General features: G+C 42.9%; 1 protein-coding gene across 1 annotated transcript in view; it reads left to right on the forward strand.

The window, feature by feature from the left end:
- The window catches only part of MSRA (methionine sulfoxide reductase A), a gene marked incomplete at both ends in the record, with an annotated part of 305,267 nt that overhangs the window by 108,600 nt on the left and 179,075 nt on the right, over nucleotides 1-17,592 (forward strand). Inside the window, one exon of the mRNA XM_081997076.1 lies at nucleotides 8,662-8,730. Coding sequence (XP_081853202.1) covers nucleotides 8,662-8,730 — 69 coding nt within the window. The remainder of the gene's footprint in view (nucleotides 1-8,661; nucleotides 8,731-17,592) is intronic.

The raw sequence follows: 17,592 nt of genomic DNA on the forward strand, positions 1-17,592 counted from the left end.
AACGATCAGTCTTACTCCTAGAATAACTGACAAAGCAATCCAAATAACTGTTTTGATCAAACTCTCAGCCATGCCTACTTAGAACGATAGGACAAAAAAAGAAAGCTTATGGCTCTGTGACAACTAGGCTTTCAAACCAGAATTTAGCCAGACTGACTTCAGATTGGATGAATCAATTGTTAAAAGATTTATCAGAGATTTAGTAATTAAAACCAAAAAATTAACAGTTACTGTTAAAAGATTTAACAGGGGTAAGGTACAGTGTGAAAAAAAAGCCTTCTTAGGTTTAAAAAGTCAGTCTTCAAGGTTCGTATTTAGGTATATAAATGAATGACCTGTTTTTGGCCAGCTGTGTCTTTCAGTGAGGTTAATAGAAATTCTGGAAGCCCAGAAGTTTTTAGAATCAAGTAATTTACTCACGTACCTCATTTTAGGTACAAGTACAATAAAGGCCAGATCGCTGTTTTCTAAGTGAAAGAAGTGCAGTGAAGCTCTCATCAGATAACGTGTAAATATGAGGAAAAGGAGTTCTGTTTTAAAGATACCGAGTAAGTTTTATACTTGGAAATGTGAATACACATTTGTTACTGTCTTTTAATTCCACAGGCCATGTAGCCTAGTGGAAGTGTACATTTTGGTAGTTTCACTGTTAATAAATTGTTCTGCCTGTAAACTTCAGCATAGTTACTATAAAGGATATGACTATTTGAAAAAATGAACAGGTATCTAGTTCCTTCTCTGTTGACATGTACCGGTTAAATGAAATGGTTATATTAAAAACAAAATATTTGTTTGGAAAAGATTTGTTTGGAAAATAGTGGTAAGTAAGGCTAATTTTGCTTCCTTTGAACTGAGTTTTCATGTGTCACCTGTGTTGAACATTTACCCAAAGGCAGTGAATTCCTTATTTTTACTACTTAGTCTTCTTTAGCTTAGGATTTCTTCTCTTTGGTGACACTTACAAACCCTTTACTCATTACACGTTAAATGGTAACATTGCACTGCCAAACTTCCACCGTTTTTTTCTAAATGTTCTAGTCTTTCCCCGGAAATAAAATTAGATAATTTCTGGTTTAGAAGACAGAAAAGAAACCCACTGGCCTTCAATTATGTCCTGTATATTGATGGTGCACAGCCGTAAAAAGTGTTATATGAAAAAGCAGTAGGGGATGATCAGGCCTGATAGTCCATGTATCTCACAGTGGGTTACCGATCATACCACGAGGAGTTTTTTCTGAATGTCTTACTTCTCACAAAGCACTTCACTTGTCTTTTGCTACGGGCTAGATTTGTTGTTACGTCAGTTTTCAGACTGCTGATAATTCTGTCTTCTCCTAAAGCAGTAAAACTTCCCCAGCCATGACAGAGGTAATGAATCCGATGTCTTCTCATGGTAGCATTCATTTTACTGTGGTCTTTCTGGAGCGTACAAACTCTGACACCGAAGTTAAACGTGGGCATTCAGTGAATTTTTGAATAAAAGAACACAGCAGCTGTAGGTTGCAGTGAAATGCCATCAGTCTGTCTCTGTATTATGAGTTTTCAAATGGCATCTGTGATCCCACTGTTCATTACCTTGCTTTAGAGAGGCGGAGTTGTGACTGTGGATGACATACTCCTCTTACATGGAAAATTTTGGAGGCATTTAAATAACTTGCTTATTCAATGCTGAACATTTGTCTTCACCCCTCTGTACTGGGTCTGCATGGCCATGTTTTGGTAGCTGTGGGGGCTGCGGGGGCGGCTTCTGTGAGCAGCTGCCAGATGCTTCCCCCATGTCCGACAGAGCCAGTGCCAGCGGCTCCGAGACGGACCCGCCGCTGGCCAAAGCCAAGCCCATCGGCGACGGGGGCAGCGCCTCTGGGGGAGCAGAGCTGAGAAGGGGAAAAAATGGCAACAGCAACTGCAGCCGGAGAGAGGAGTGAGAAGGTGTGAGAGGAGCAGCCCTGCAGCTCCCAGCCCAGAGCAGGAGGGGCAGGAGGGCTCCGGGCGCCGGAGCAGAGGGTCCCCGGCAGTCCCCGGGGAAGCCCCTGGGGAGGCCGGCTGTGCCCCTGCGGCCATGGAGCTCCGCGGGGGAGCAGATCTGCACCCGCACCTGGGGAGGGCCCCACGCCGGAGCAGGGGGATGCCCGAAGGAGGCCGTGACCCCATGGGCAGCCCGCGCTGGGGCCGGCTCCTGGCAGGGCCTGTGGCCCCGTGGGGAGAGAGAGGAGCCCCGGCTGGAGCAGGTTTGCTGGCAGGACCTGGGACCCTGCGGGGCCAGGCTGGAGCAGCCTGTTCCTGAAGGACGGCACCTGTGGGGGGACCCAGGCTGGAGCAGCCTGTTCCTGAAGGACGGCACCCGTGGGGGGACCCAGGCTGGAGCAGCCTGTTCCTGAAGGACGGCACCCGTGGGGGGACCCAGGCTGGAGCAGTTGGTAAAGAACTGCAGCCTGTGGCAAGGACCCATGTTGGAGAAGTCCATGGAGGATGGTCTCCCGTGGGAGGGACCCCATGCTGGAGCAGGGCAGAGGGTGAGGAGCCTCCCCCTGAGGAGGAAGGAGCGGCAGAGACAGCATGTGATGGACTGACCACAGCCCCCATTCCCCGTCCGCCTGTGCCCCTTGATGGGAGGAGGGAGAGAAAATTTGGAGTGAGGTTGATCTTGGGAAGAAGGGAGGGGTGGGAGGAAGGCATTTCTAGATTTGTTCTTATTTCTCATTAGCCTACGCTGATTTTGATTGGCAATAAATTAAACTGATTTCCCCAAGTCGAGTCTGTTTTGCCCGTGACAGTAACTGCTGACTGATGTCTCCCTGCCCTTATCTCGACCCACGAGCTTCTCGTTGTATTTTCTCTCCCCTGCCCAGCTGAGGAGGGGAGTGACAGGATGGCTTTGGTGGGCACCTGGAATCTAGTCAAGGTCAAACCCACCATACCCTCTTTATTTAGGTGAAAACAGTCTTTTTCACACAGGCCTGGCTCGAAGTTTTATGCCCCTTTATTGCCTCCAAAATTTTGCTTCAAATGAATATGGCAACTACGCTAAATATTATATTAAGCATTCTGTGCTCAGCTAACACTCTGCAAACTGACCAGTGCTTTTAGGTTTCTCTGGGGCCCATCTTGCAACTCTTCTGATACATACTATGATTTATATGCCACTTTAGGAAATAATAATCACTGAGTTATTTTCGATAACTGTTTTACAAACATCTTGTATCCCCTGACCTGCTTTCTCTGTTACCTGTCTGAAATTTCCAGCCCCTCAGCGATCTAGCTACCGCAAGCTGAATGAGTTTTTGGTGCAGGCGATGGAAAAAAAACCTCCACCATGGTGGTGTGCTGGAAAGTGTAGGCAAAGGTGTCTGAGGCAAAACAGAAAGGAGAAAGGAGCCGTTCAGGCAGTAGCTGACTTGCTTTAGGAAGTTCCTCCCTCGCCCCATCACTGCTTATTCCTCTTCCTCCTCCTCTCCCCATGTACCCATCATGCTTGTGCTGGTAGGAGATGGAGGAGGCTCATGGTAATTAGTTAATCAGCTATTTTCAATTCAATTCCTGGCTGTGCTTACCATGGAAGATTAACTGTCCTTGTGTATAAATATGACCCCTGTTCCTGGATTAATTTGATTGTGTGAGAATCTCAGTTTTCATTTAAAAATAATAACTTTCTGTATGGTCTGATAAAACAAGTTTGGATATGTAGTCTAAATATTCCCTAAAGGTTTAAAAATCAAAAGACAAATATGAAGGACATATGAATCTCTTACTAATAAAAAAATAAACATTCGCAAATCTTTACAATGATTGCTTGAGATTGAATATTTTGAGACCAGAAAACTTCTGATTTTCACTCAATGCTGGATCAGCATTCTCTGAAAGCCAGATCTTTTTAAGCAGCTTCATTTGGGTCCACAAATAGAGAACTCATGTTCCTCAATGACTTTGAGCATCTTAACCTAGAGTTCTTCTCAGATACCTTCAGTTATGTGAAATACCTTGTATAGACTTTCTGCACTGCTGATTTCATTCTTGGTATAACTTTCATTTCATCTGTACTACTGTGAGAGAGGATTTTGCCTATGAGTGACTGGCTGCTCTGCATTAGACCAGTGCTTTAATTTTGCATATTTAACAAACAGATTTAACATATTTAAGAAAGAAGCACAAACTTCAGTCTTTAATAATTGCAAATTCGATTCTGCTACAGGTCTGATAGATGCTATAAATTTTGTGGCAATGACTTTATTAGGAATCTAACTTAATGGCAGTGAGTTTTTATTTAACAGAGCTTTAAATTTCATCTGGGCTTATAGCAGAGAAGTAAATTTGTTTAGAACCTAAGTCAGGCTAGTTTGAAAGAAAATATTTTTAAAAAAACTTTCTCATTTGAACCTCTTTCTTTGTTAAATTTATCTATTACTGGTGTGATATCTTCGACACACATGGAACTGTGAACATAAATTAAGTGTATACTAAGAAATTAAAATGTGCCAGAGGACAGGTCCAGACACTGGAACTTGACTGTCCATGCTAGTAAATTGCTACGACAGAATCTAACATGATTTCAGCTAGGCTAATTAACACACTCTCAAATGGTTTCTAGATATGACTTGCTTATTTGAATAGTTTACTAGCACAGATATAGCCTAATCCATGTGTGGACAGAGCTCTACTTGAAGTTAGTGAATCTTTAGCAAAGGACAATTGTAGGACAATGTCAGAAACTATTGAGTGATAGGCTGCAAAGACCTGCAAAATTTTGAGGACCTGTTTAACAACTTTTGGTTTTCTTTCCATATATTATTCTGTTTCAAAGATACAGAGGTTCTGTGAAGGATTGTTTCTATAAAAATATAGAGAATCCAAGGAGAGCGGGCCAGGCACTACACCTATCATCTAAAGCAGAATTGGCCTGAAGCTGAAGTTGCATGAAGACCTCTAGGATATGTGTTGCTTTCAGTGCATACTAGTTCTGTTCAGCAGGTAGCAAAGTATGTTACAGATACCTCTTAGGCTTGGTTTGAAAAATGGTAGAGAGTTTTTGCAGTTGAGGATGGGGCAGCATTCGGCAGTTTTGAAACTAAGTCCCTCGTTTGGTTGTGAAGTTACATTCATGAAAATGCTGACAGCTTGAATATCAATAAAACAGAAATAAAAATGTATTCCTTATCAGTTGGCTTCCCGTTGAAACCCTGAGGATCAGGAAGATGACATAAAGACATTCATGTCCTCCCAATTCTACTTTTGCAAGTGCCTGAATGCTGTTGTAGTCCACTGAAGGGTTAGCCCTGTAAATATTGACAGTATGAGGATGAAACGTATTTTCAGCACTAGGAAGATGAAGTTAACTTCTCATAGCTGGTTCAGTGTTCACTGATAATCTTTCCATGTCCCTGTAACAGCAGGTTTTATCTTACTTATTGTAAGCCCTTGTCTCTGGAATGATGATGAGCTTGGAAGAGTCACGTATTCTTTCTGTTGGCAAGTTACATGGAAAGTCCTTCTAATTTTTTTCTAATTCCATGGGGCCAAAATATTTCTGATTTTCTGGACCTGCTCAATCCAATTTGTAGGTGAGAATTAAAGCTTAAGTTTTCACCAGAAAAACTGTGTGGTAAAAAGCCCCAAATGGCGATGTTCTTTGAATAGTGTACTTGCTGAGAGGCTCTTTATCTATATGCTGTTACTTTCTTCCTAAGGTTGAATGTATGTTTTGTGAAAGTGCATGTAATTTCTTTATTTTTTACTGTTTGGTGCATCTAGGCAGATCCCAGGGAATACTGGGAAAATTGTAAAACAAAGTATGAATGACAAGCAAATGAATTGTTTTATCTGGCTGAGATCTTTGAAACAAAAGTATGAAGGCATTGGAAGGCAACTTGAGAAGTCTGAAAATACTACTTCTGTTCAAGCCCATCTCACCTCTAAAAGTTTAATTTTAATTTTAATAGATTGAAAGCCTCACCATTTGAAATGATAACTACTTCATACATCATACATATCATTCACTCTTTAAATGAAGGCAGCTATCAGGACCAGGGCAGGGTTAGTTTATTTGATCTTGCATGATGTTTCATAATTTTTCTGACTCTTCGCTCATCTCAGAGGGCTGTAGATCATGTTAGTAATACAAGCTATAGCTAACGAGGTTGAAACCTGGTCATATTACTCTCCCTCTGGAACCTCCCAACAATTTCCTTCCTAAAGCCTCTCTCTTGGCTTGTGTGGCACAGGGCATTCAATCTTCCTAAACACAAACAGTTGACTTCATGGCACCTCTTGCTCAACTGCAGATAACCCTGACTTTCCCTTCTCATTGACTGTTGATAAATGTTTGGTGCCAGCTGGGATTAGCAGTGTGCTGTGCCTCCCTGCTAATGAAAAATACTGCTTCCAGAGAATTTGCAAGGCAATCCCATGTTCTTAATTTGACCTGTTTTATTCTTCACGAGGTTCTTTACTGTGGGAAATAAAATAGTGCACATACTGAGAAAATCTCTTGCCTTTCTCCCTGGAAAGTGTTTTGTGAACAGAGAACTGTATTTTGAGTTCAGGTGATTTTAATTCTTTCCACCATTGTTGACATTGAATCTTAGTAGATCAAGAAATGAATGTGGGGGTGCCGGTGAAAAGGATTGGGAATATTCTGTTGTGGATCTGTATATTTTATTTTATGTGGAGGTTGGAGAGCTCATTTCCAGGTTATACATATAACCTTTCCAGGTTATATGTACAACTCTGATTATACAGTTAGTTATAAGCCTATACTATCACAAGGTGTAGAATTTTCTTTATGCTCAGGGAATTACATTGGGATGAAAGAGAAGTACATTGGGATGTGAAGAATATATTATTTAGTTTGGAAACTGAGCAGTTTCTAGCCCCTGGGAGCCATCCTGTCATGGAAGGAGTAAAGCCAGGCTTCTACTACTTTATTGCATAAAAATCATCCCTGTGAGCACCAGCGATGCCATAATATCGCACTCTCCTGTATGCTTTTGTGTTCCTTGAGATTGAAAGTCTCAGTCTTGATTTGGCTTTTATGCAAATGCTTTGTATAGGTCTTCTGTCTTTATGTCCTCCTGTATACTTGTGCAAGGGTATACAATTTAGTCTGAAACTGCAGCTCGTGATAGCTGTAGCTCATCTGCCAGCTTCTGCAGACCAGATATGCCAGAGCCCAGCTGCTCTCGAGAAAAAGGTTTCACCTGAGTGGGTAGACATAGTGGCTAGAAAAGGACTGTTTAACTAAATCTCAAATGTACCAGCTTTTCAGTTTCCATGAAAATAACAGATGTGGTTTTGCTAATTTTGCATCAAGTTTTCTAAGAAAAATGGAAGAAATTTGGGCATAGAAGAGAGGAAGTGTCCTGTGTGAAAAACATCTCCATTGTGGAGACCTGGTGGGCGCTGGAAGGTGCTGGGGCTGCCGACTACAAGTCACTGAGGACAATTGCACAGTGGGTTTTGTTTTGCATTTTGTGCTCCTCTCCCCTTCTTGATCAAGCGTTGGTTAATGGAAGAGCAGTTACAAGTGATCTGTTACAGAGGTTTCCAAGGGCGGCAGTAATTTCATGGTGTTAGAACAGCCCAAGGTGTGGCTGCTGTAAAGGACGAACTCTGTATGTGAATGTATGTGGCATTAGAATATGTTGGCTAAATATTCATTTTAGCGAACAGATTGCTGGCTGTATTGGGTGTAAATATCCTGGTTTTGGTAGCGAGAGGGTTGCAGGGGCGGCCTCTGTGAGGAGCGGCAGGGCCTGCTCCATGCAGCCGGTTCCAGCCGGTTCCAGCCGGCTCTGCAGAGGCCCCGCCACAGGACGCAGCTGAGCCCCGCAGTGATGCTGCGGTGCCTCTGGCAAAATATATATAAGAAAGGGCAAAGCATGGTATGGCAGCGAGGAGTGAGGAAAAAAGTGTGAGAAACAGCCCTCTGAGCCCGAAGGTCAGCGTCAGGAACGGAGTGAAGTTGAGCTGGGGAAAAAGGGAGGAGGGAGGAAGGTGTTGTTTTAATTTGTCTTTGTTTCTCACTATCCAAACACATTTTAACTGGCAATAAATTAAATTAATTTTCCTCAAGTTGAGTCTGGACTGCTTGTGATGGTAATTGGTAAGTGATATCAGTGTATTTTACCTCGATCCATGAGTTTTTCCAGCTTGTTTCCTCCCGCTGTCCCCTTGACAAGGGGGAGTGAGAGAGCGGCTGTATGGGCATCTGGCAGCCAGCCAAGGCCAACCCACCACACTAGTGCAGAAAATCCACATGGTTTCTGCTTGGTCATATATAAAAGCTTGTGGCTGAGCACCGACATGTCCCGGCAGCAACAGTGAACTATGATTTCCCTGCTTTTTCTGCCTGCATGAGGTGGTTGCTCTCAGGAGTACTCCACATTGACAGTGATTGGTGCTGTATATTGCTCTGTAGTGTGGGTCACCTTGGTATCAGCTGACTTGTCTTAACCACTAAACTGAAATGCATCTCCAGTTTGTATCCTGGGACTTGGGGCCAGTATTTTTTAAAAATAGGCTCAAAGAGTGTGAAGTTGAAGATATTAGTGCATTGTACAGGTTGGCTTTCATAAATTAAACTTCGGGTTTCAACAGAACTGTAAGATAACAATAGTTTTATGCAAGGCATACATTCTATTACATTTTGACTTTTTTTTCCCCTTCTAGATAAACATCATGTCAATGGAAACAGAATGGTAGAACCTTTCCCAGAGGGAACACAGATGGCTTTATTTGGTAAGACATCAGTTTTAAAAGAAAAACTCTAAGCTGTATAGTGTTACTGCATGCCAAGTTTCTTAATTTCAGCCTGAGTCCTTAGAGTTTTAGAATCTGGGTTGCTATTGCCATTTTCTAATCACTACAATGAGCTAAAGCTCTGATCATTTTGGGAGATGTCATGCCCCAAAAGAACTGTATTAAAAGTATTTTTTGGAATTATACAAACAGAAAATTTAAACCCTTATTTTGTTCCTTAAAAATTCCAAAGTAGTAGCTTTTTATGTACAATAATTCCTGTAAGATCATTCATTAGTTTAAACAAAATTCTGTAGATATCCTTAAGGACATCTTATGAATGGAAGGAACATGCAAGGAACTCAAACTCTTGGGATCTACCATACTTCCAGAGTTGTTACCATTTACATGCCCCAAAACAAACCTGCTGTTTTGTACTTTGTGAATAGTCCTGTGGATTTCCTGTTGGGTGCCAACAGAGCTGGAATGGTGGCCAGCTGTAAAAGAGAAGATGTTTAAATTCATTGTATCTATGCTATTTTCTATGAAAATGTCATTCTTGGAGCCCTTTTGTAAAATTTGAAAAAAGTGCTTCTCTGGAGAAATTACTTACTTCTGGAAGAAAGAAACATCCTAAAATAGATCAGAATCACCATTTTTTTACCAAGTTATGGACTTTGCCAAAATCTGGGAATCGTTAGAGCTGTCATTTCAGAATGTGCAAATGTTAGTCTGTAAGGGCAAGCTTATGGAATTTACTAGGGGAGAAAAACGTGGGTTTCTATCACAATTATTCTTAAAACTTATTGTTACAGAGAATGAAAAATTTCCTAACCCTGTTTTGAACCATAAGATTGGATTGTTTAGAAAGGATATAATTCTCTATTAACTTCTACAGGATGGTACAAAAATGCCATACGAAATTTATTATATCCTATTAAATGTTTATCTATCTGGGATGTTGAAGTAAATATTAAATTACTACTTGATACACCTGCTATATCATCTAGCCTGATGGAGTTCTAAATCATACTATGTACAGGTCAGGTATATAAAGCAGTCATCACTATTTTTGACCTGAGCCCATTCTAATAACAAATATATAAATTTTGGCAATTGCAAGGCAATGTGTGTAACAACAAATATATAAAAACGGAGGATGTACCCTGGAAAGCAGTGATTCTGAGAAGCAACACTTTGCCGCCTATGATGTAACAAAAAGAATAAATGCAGCCTTCAGATATGAAATCAGGGGTATAGTGAGTAGGCATGAGCAGGCAATTTTGCACCTGCACACAGTGTTTCAGAGACAGATACTAAAAAATATTTCACGCTTCTATTGAGTAATTAGACACAATGTATTAACAACAGCAACAAAAAGGTGAAACACTGAAACGAACTACCAAAGCAACCAAGAGAATCTGCATATCATCGTGTATTCCAATACAGACTGGGACAGTTAGTGGGGTGCTTAACCGGAGGTTTCAGATGTCTTAGGCTCACCAGGCTGCCAGCTGCCAAACCGGAAGGGTGGAGGTCTCCTGTAGTCCCGTGGTGTGGATATCTCAGCAGTCCTAGGGCACCCAGAATGAACCTAGGTATTTGTGTCAGGCACCTATTCACCCCGGATGCTTCTTGAGGTTATGCATCAATATAAAACACATTACTGATCTCCATAACGGCAAAAGTAGTAGAAATTATCTTCCCTACATGATACAGTAGATCACATTAGATAATCTAATCATCCCTACTGATGTTAAAGATGATGAATCTGTATTTTACAGGAGAAAGTAGCCTATGTCAATATGGCATTTGCTCAGTCATTGAGCTTAATGATGGTGATCTGGTCTAACTTATAAAAGGACAAGACGTAGCATAAGTATTTCAAAAACCTGAGCAGTGACTGAAAGTACTTATGTAGTAACAGTTTACATTTCTGTCTGGAATGAATCGCTGATCTTAATCTATTTGCAAACAGAGCTGTATTCACATCTGAACTATTTGGCAATCCTATGTGGAATACAAAGGGCTAAGTTATCCACGGACACTAATTTGTAACTCCAAAAATTATCTTTTCAATTAATTATTGCAAAAAATCATAGTAAGTGTTAACTTTCCTGTGGAGCTAATGTTTCTGTTGTTACCATGGTTGAAGAGGAGAAATGGTTTCTGAGTGTCACTTTTCAGTTATCATCATGATTTCTTCAAGTTCTCTTTAGAGGTCCTCTAATCTAGTATTGTCTTTCTGCCAGTATTCCCTTGTCTGTGGGTTTTGGGGACCTAAAAAAATTCATGAAGTGGTGGAATGAGAGATTGTTTGTTAATTTTTTTTTAAGCTAATGGAAAATGATATTACATTACCTTTTGAGTTTTAAGGTTAAGATGGATGTAGAGATTCTGGTGCAATCTGATATTGATGCAGTCTTCACTTTTTTTAAAGCTTCTTGATTTCCTGTGTGCTGGTTAGATCAGTTTTCCAGTGATTGTGGAGGATGTTGGCTGTGAGTGCTTCCATTGATTATATCACTGTTGATCGTACATGATCTGTAAAATTTCATAGAAAGTAATATTCTACCTACAGAATTCCATTGGGAGAGTGCAAAATTTAATTAATCATCCTACTTTGAATCATTCCTGAGGAACACTATGATTCTATGATTCTAACTCTCTCATATTCCCATCAAGCCTGCTAACTTCCATCATTTTTAAATTGCCCTAGATTTTCCACAAGAAAAATTTGCTTGCAAATGTTGGGATAGGTGGTGAAAACTCATGCTGCTACCATCTGTGCTGTGAATAAATGGAAAACCTACATGTTCTTAGGTTTACTATTAGACCTGAAATATAATAGTATACAAACATGACTCTGATGATAATTGTTGTCATTTGTTGGCAATGGCATCCCATTCTGATATGTTGTATAGAAAAATGGAGCTACAGTTCAGTCTTGCTACCTACAAGGGGACAGCATTTGCTGGCCCCATGTGAATGGGAATGAAAGGAAACACTCAAAGAACATGATTGTCTCTTAATAATTCTTCTTCTCCTCATCCAATTCATGTAGACTCCCGTTAACAACAAGCCCTTTGTATTTTAGGACTCTGTAAACTAGGGGGAAGAAACTGAGCTAGTGATTTGTATAAGTAGACTCTCTGACTCCACCTTAGCAAGAGAGTGCTTCTTAAACCTCTTCTCCAGAAACATCCTTTAATTGGGATTGCACAGGGACAAATGTCAAAGAGCAATAGTTACTAAGAAGTAATCCCTCTTCCTTAAAAATATCTACAAAAGCTAAAAGATGGTAAATAACCATATGATTTTGTAGATACAGCCTACTTGCAGTGAATTTTCCTACTGCTTGGGTAGTTTTAGACTCAACACTAAAAATAACAGTATAAAATGTGATGCTGTGTTGTAAACACTAATCCTTTTACCTGCTTGCAAAATGCAGTTAGATTGCATTACAGAGTTCCCATCTTCTGCAAAACTTCCTTCAAGATGCTCATACTAATGCTGTGTAATTTACTTTATTATATGACTTCGTGTTTTGATCAAGGTACAGGATGAATGTAGATGGGTCATTGTTCCTGCAGCTTTCCAATTTATAACAGAACCTCACAGTTTTCAAAAGACTATTTAAATGATCTTGACATTCTCCGGTTGTCTATTTAGTATCATTCAGCTGCCTAAGATACACCTGTTGTTCATCAGACTACAGAAATACGTCCTTGTTTCTACAATGGTGAAAAAGCTAGATTTCAAGGGTGAGTGTGACTCTTTAATGGAAATGTTTTAATGCTAACCATCCAGTGACCTCTCAGTCTGGTTTCCAGCTAATACTGATGCACTAAGAGCACAGGAGGTGCACAGGCACTGCTCATGGCCTCACTGGAGACACCAGAATGCTATATCAAAGATCATTGTGTCCCTTGAAGTAAAGAGGGGGGTGAATTCCCAAGTTCAGTGAGTGAAACAGATGAAACTCGAGATAATACGTGTTTGTGTTATGGATGGTAAAGTAGGAGTCATTCTATAAATGACTGTCTGGAAAGTTTTCTTGTAGTTTTTATGGCCACAGATATTTTCAATTAAAAGTATTTAAAAACCTGAACATATATTAGGGGGTTGATAAAGTTTTGAAAAGCAATGTAGGGTCTAAAATCAACTTTTGGGTAGAGGTGTAAAAAATGAAAAGAAATTCTTTAAAGCTGCAGAACATAAGCTTTTTTCAATAAATTAATATTTCCATCAGTGCTATTGTATTTCTTTGCATATTTTAAACAGATTTAAATGCACTGTTGTATTATGCTTAGAAATATTTCTGGGCAGCCATTCTGAATTTTAAGTGTGTAGTTTTCTTATCAACTGCTGCTATTGCAAGACTCCAGTTTATTCCAGAGCACCTGTATATTCACTGTGCTTATATGCCACCTTATTTCTCTAAGACGCATTGTGCATATGGTGTGTTCATAGAAGGGCTCTTATTTACCTTTAGTAAAATCTGGCAATAGTTCAGATTTGTAATTACAACACTTTTTAAACATGGGACTAAATTGCGTTGTATTTGCTTGACATATACTGGCTAGTGATGGGATAATTGGTTTCTTGATGTAAACAAAATACAGACAGAAATGGGATTTAAGTAACTGATAAAATCTAATTACAGACATTTCTGCGTTGGCAGACATATCCAAGCTTGTTCACCTTCTGCTCTGCACTTATTAGACAGCAGCGTGTTCCAGTAATTCTACAGAGCCGTATTATTGTACTTTGCCTGAGTTATTATGTCCTATTGAGATTCAGATGTACCATAGGGTACATCTGCATTCCTACAATTCCCACTGCTTCCAGAGGTTATTTAAAAACTAAAATAGGATTACACCAAGATTGTCCAATTAGCCCCAGGCAGAGCTAGGGGTTTCTCAGCCTCTGCAGTGCAGCATCACACGATACCTATGTGGCTTATACAGTTCGAAAGCTGAGCTCCTCAAACAGGACCTCCTTTTGGGTGGTTCAACCTTTCTAATAAAGGCTTGATCATGGCAACTTTTCGACTAACGGAAAATAATTTCACTTGAAAGTGAGATGATGGATTTAAGAATGGATCACTCCATGTAGAGTTTCTTTTACTCATTCCTGAAACAGCTACTGGTGGCCACTTCAGATAAGAAAATCTGTTAGGAAGCCTTTTGGTCCGACTCAATTACATATTTATGATGAGCTCTGTTCCTGGTGAAAAGGAAATCACAGGAAACAAAGTTTGCACACCAAGAGAAATACCTTTTTTTGTAGACAGTAAGAAAATAACAAACAATTTTTCCCCGTTGCTCAAAGAAAAGGAGGAAAACTTTAAACCATGCTACATGTCAGAAGATGCTACATCTCTATCTGAAGAGAATATAAGACTTCATGATGTTTAAACAAGTGTGTGTGTGCGCTGTCACCCAAATTGTAGGAGAAACATTTACATTTTACAGCAATATTACCAGAAGTTACAAGGATCACATTGTGGGAGAGTTGAAAGCCAGAGAGAATGTCTTCTAGAAGTCATTCAAGGTCAGTTTGGATGGGGCTCTGAGCAACCTGCTCTAGTTGAATATGTGCCTGCTCACTGCAGGGGGGTTGAACTAGAAGACCTTAAAAGGTCCCTTCCAACCCAAAGATTCTATGATTCTATGTTTCTCATGCTAATTCTCTTTCAACATCTTGGAAAAGTGAAGTAAGTGTACTAACTGGCTGGGTTTGTAAAGCACTGAAGTATTAATGCTGTCACAAGGTGGTGTAAAAATGGACACTGAACTTTCTGCAGTTCTGGAAGGAGAAATTAAATCTGTGAAGGCACTGCATAACAAAAAGGGATTGCCTAAAGGGAGGCTGCTCCCTCACTAAACCAAATCATGTTCCTATTCTTATATTTGCAGTAGGTTTATTAAAGAAATATATCCTTATTTCCCATTTTCATAGAATCAAAGAGACTCAGAGCCCTGTCCAACCTGACCTGGGCTGTTTCCAGGGATGGGGCATCCACCACCTCTCTGGGCAACCTGGGACAGGGCTTCACCAGCCTCGTTGGGAAAAATTTCTTCCTTAGATCTGGTCTAAGTCTACCCTTTTTTAGTTTAAAACCGTTACCCCTTGGCGAATCACTACAGGCGCTGCTAAAAAGTCTGTCCCCATTTTTCTCCTCAGCCCCTCCAAGCCCTGGCAGCTGCACTAAGGTCTCCCTGGAGCCTTCTCTGCTCCAGGCTGAACCCCCCCAGCTCTCCCAGCCTGTCCTCCCAGCAGAGCTGTTCCAGCCCTCGGAGCATCGCTGGGGCCTCCTCTGGCCCCGCTCCAGCAGGTCCATGTCTCTCCTGTGCAGAGGGCTCCAAAGCTGGACGCAGCACTGCAGGGGGGCCTCCCCAGAGCGGGGCAGAGGGGCAGAATCTCCTCCCTCGCCCTGCTGGCCACGGAGCTTTGGGGGCAGCCCAGGACATGGTTGGCCTTCTGGGCTGTGAGCGCACATTGCTTGTTCCTGTCCAGCTTTTCACTCACCAGGACCTCCAAGTGCTTCTCCATGGGGCTGCTCTCCATCCCTTCATCCCCCAGCCTGTGCTGATATGAGGGGGTTGCCCCAACCCAGGGGCAAGACCCTGCATTTCGCCTTGTTGAATAGGCCTTAAATGTATATATAGGCCTTAAATATATATTTATATATTTAAATATATAAAATTTATAAATATTATAAACTCTATATAGTATTACATAAACATATTAAACATATTAAACTCTATATAGTATTATACATATTAAAACTCTATATAGTATTACATATTGAAGCCACCGAGGCGAAGGGCTACGGAGCGAAGGATCGCGCCGGGGGAGCCTTCCCGAGGCGGCCAAACCGCGAAGGCGGCAGCACAGGGAGCGAGAGAGTGCCCCAGCTTCCCCCCCGACCCCCGGCCGGCGGAGCGGGCTCCTAACGAGCGGCAGCTCTGACTCAGCGTGGGCGGGGCCCAGGGCGGCGGCGGCCAAAACCCTTCGCCTACAAGAGCAGCCCCCGGGAGCGCGAGCGACCCGCAGCGCGGCGAACAGGGCGGGCAAACAGGGCGTGGCACGTCAGGGGGGCGTAGCGCGTCAGTTCGCGCGGCAGGGCGTGCAGGGAAGGCGTGCGGGCGGGGTACAGTACAAGTGGCCATCGTCCTCCTAGAGGAGGCGCAGCCATGGTCGCCACTCGGCTGAAAACCGGGGCCAGAAAGACTGTGGCGACACAGACGGAGCTCCCGCTCAGGCACGCGGCTGTCCAAGTATCCGGCTGTAGAGAGTGCCTGAGCCTGTCGGTTGTCCCAGAGACCGATGGGGACGCTACCTGCGTGCGGTGCGACCAGGTCAGCGACCTGCTCAGCCTGGTAGCAGAGCTGAAAGAGGAACTGGAGAGGCTGAGGAGCATTAGGGAGTGTGAGAGGGAGATAGATTGGTGGAGCCACTCCCTGGCGGCCCTGAGGCAGGGGCAGCTGGTGGAGGCTCCACAAGCAGCAGGAGATCCCCTGTCCTCTTGCTGCCGGGCAGAAGGAGAGGACCTAAGAGATGAGGGGAAATGGAAGCAGGTTCCTCCTCGGAGAGGTCGGCGAATTCCCTCCCAGCCTCCCTCACCGTCCCAGCTGCCCTTACACAACAGGTATGGGGCTCTGGAACATGAGGGACAGGAACATGAGGACCCTGACGAAGGTCCGTCCGAGGGGGTGCCTAGGGTGAGTCAACGAGCCCCATGCATCAAGACGTCCTTAGTTAAGAAAAAGAGGAGGGTGATTGTTGTAGGTGACTCCCTCCTAAGGGGTACAGAGGGCCCAATATGTCGACCAGACCCAACTCACAGGGAAGTCTGCTGCCTCCCTGGGGCCTGGGTGAGAGACATCACCAGAAAACTCCCTGGTCTGGTTCGGCCCACTGATTACTACCCACTGTTGGTCATGCAGGTTGGCAACGATGAGGTTGCGCTAAGAAGCCCGAAGGCAGTCAAAAAGGACTTGAGAGCACTGGGGCGACTGGTCAATGGAGCGGGAGCACAGGTAGTGTTTTCGTCAATCCCTTCAGTGACGGGGGAGAACGCTGAAAGGAACAGGAAAGCACACCTGATCAACACATGGCTCAGGGGCTGGTGCCGTCGTCAGAATTTTGGGTTCTTTGACCACGGAGCGGTTTACACGGCACCAGGTCTCCTCGCAAATGATGGAGTGCAACTGACGTCGAGGGGCAAAAGGATTCTTGCTCATGAGCTGGCAGGCCTCATTGAGAGGGCTTTAAACTAGAATTGGAGGGGGGAGGGGCTAAAACCGGGCTCACTAGAGTTGAACCTAGGGGTAGGTTCAACGTGCCAGAGTTGAAATCTATAGCCCGGCTCAGGTGCATCTACACCAATGCACGCAGCATGAGCACCAAACAGGAGGAGCTGGAAGCCATTGTGCAGCGCGACAGCTATGACGTAGTTGCCATCACAGAAACATGGTGGGATGCTTCTCATGACTGGAGTGCTGCAATGGATGGCTATAAGCTCTTCCGAAGGGATAGAATGGGAAGGAGAGGCGGTGGGATGGCTCTGTATGTTAGGGAGTGTTTTGATTGCATAGAAATCGAAGATTGTGAAGACCAAGTAGAGTGCTTGTGGGTAAGGATGAGGGGGAAGGCCAATGAGGCAGACATCCTGCTGGGAGTCTGTTACAGGCCACCCAACCAGGATGAAGAAACGGATGAGACATTCTATAAGCGACTGGCAGAAGTCTCGCATTCGCTGGCCCTAGTTCTTGTGGGGGACTTCAACCTACTGGACATCTGTTGGAAGTATAACACGGCAGAGAGGAAACAGTCTAGGAGGTTCCTGGAGTG

The sequence above is a fragment of the Phaethon aethereus genome, assembly GCF_964289735.1.
Source record: "Phaethon aethereus genome assembly, chromosome: 3".
NCBI classification, from domain to species: domain Eukaryota; kingdom Metazoa; phylum Chordata; class Aves; order Phaethontiformes; family Phaethontidae; genus Phaethon; species Phaethon aethereus.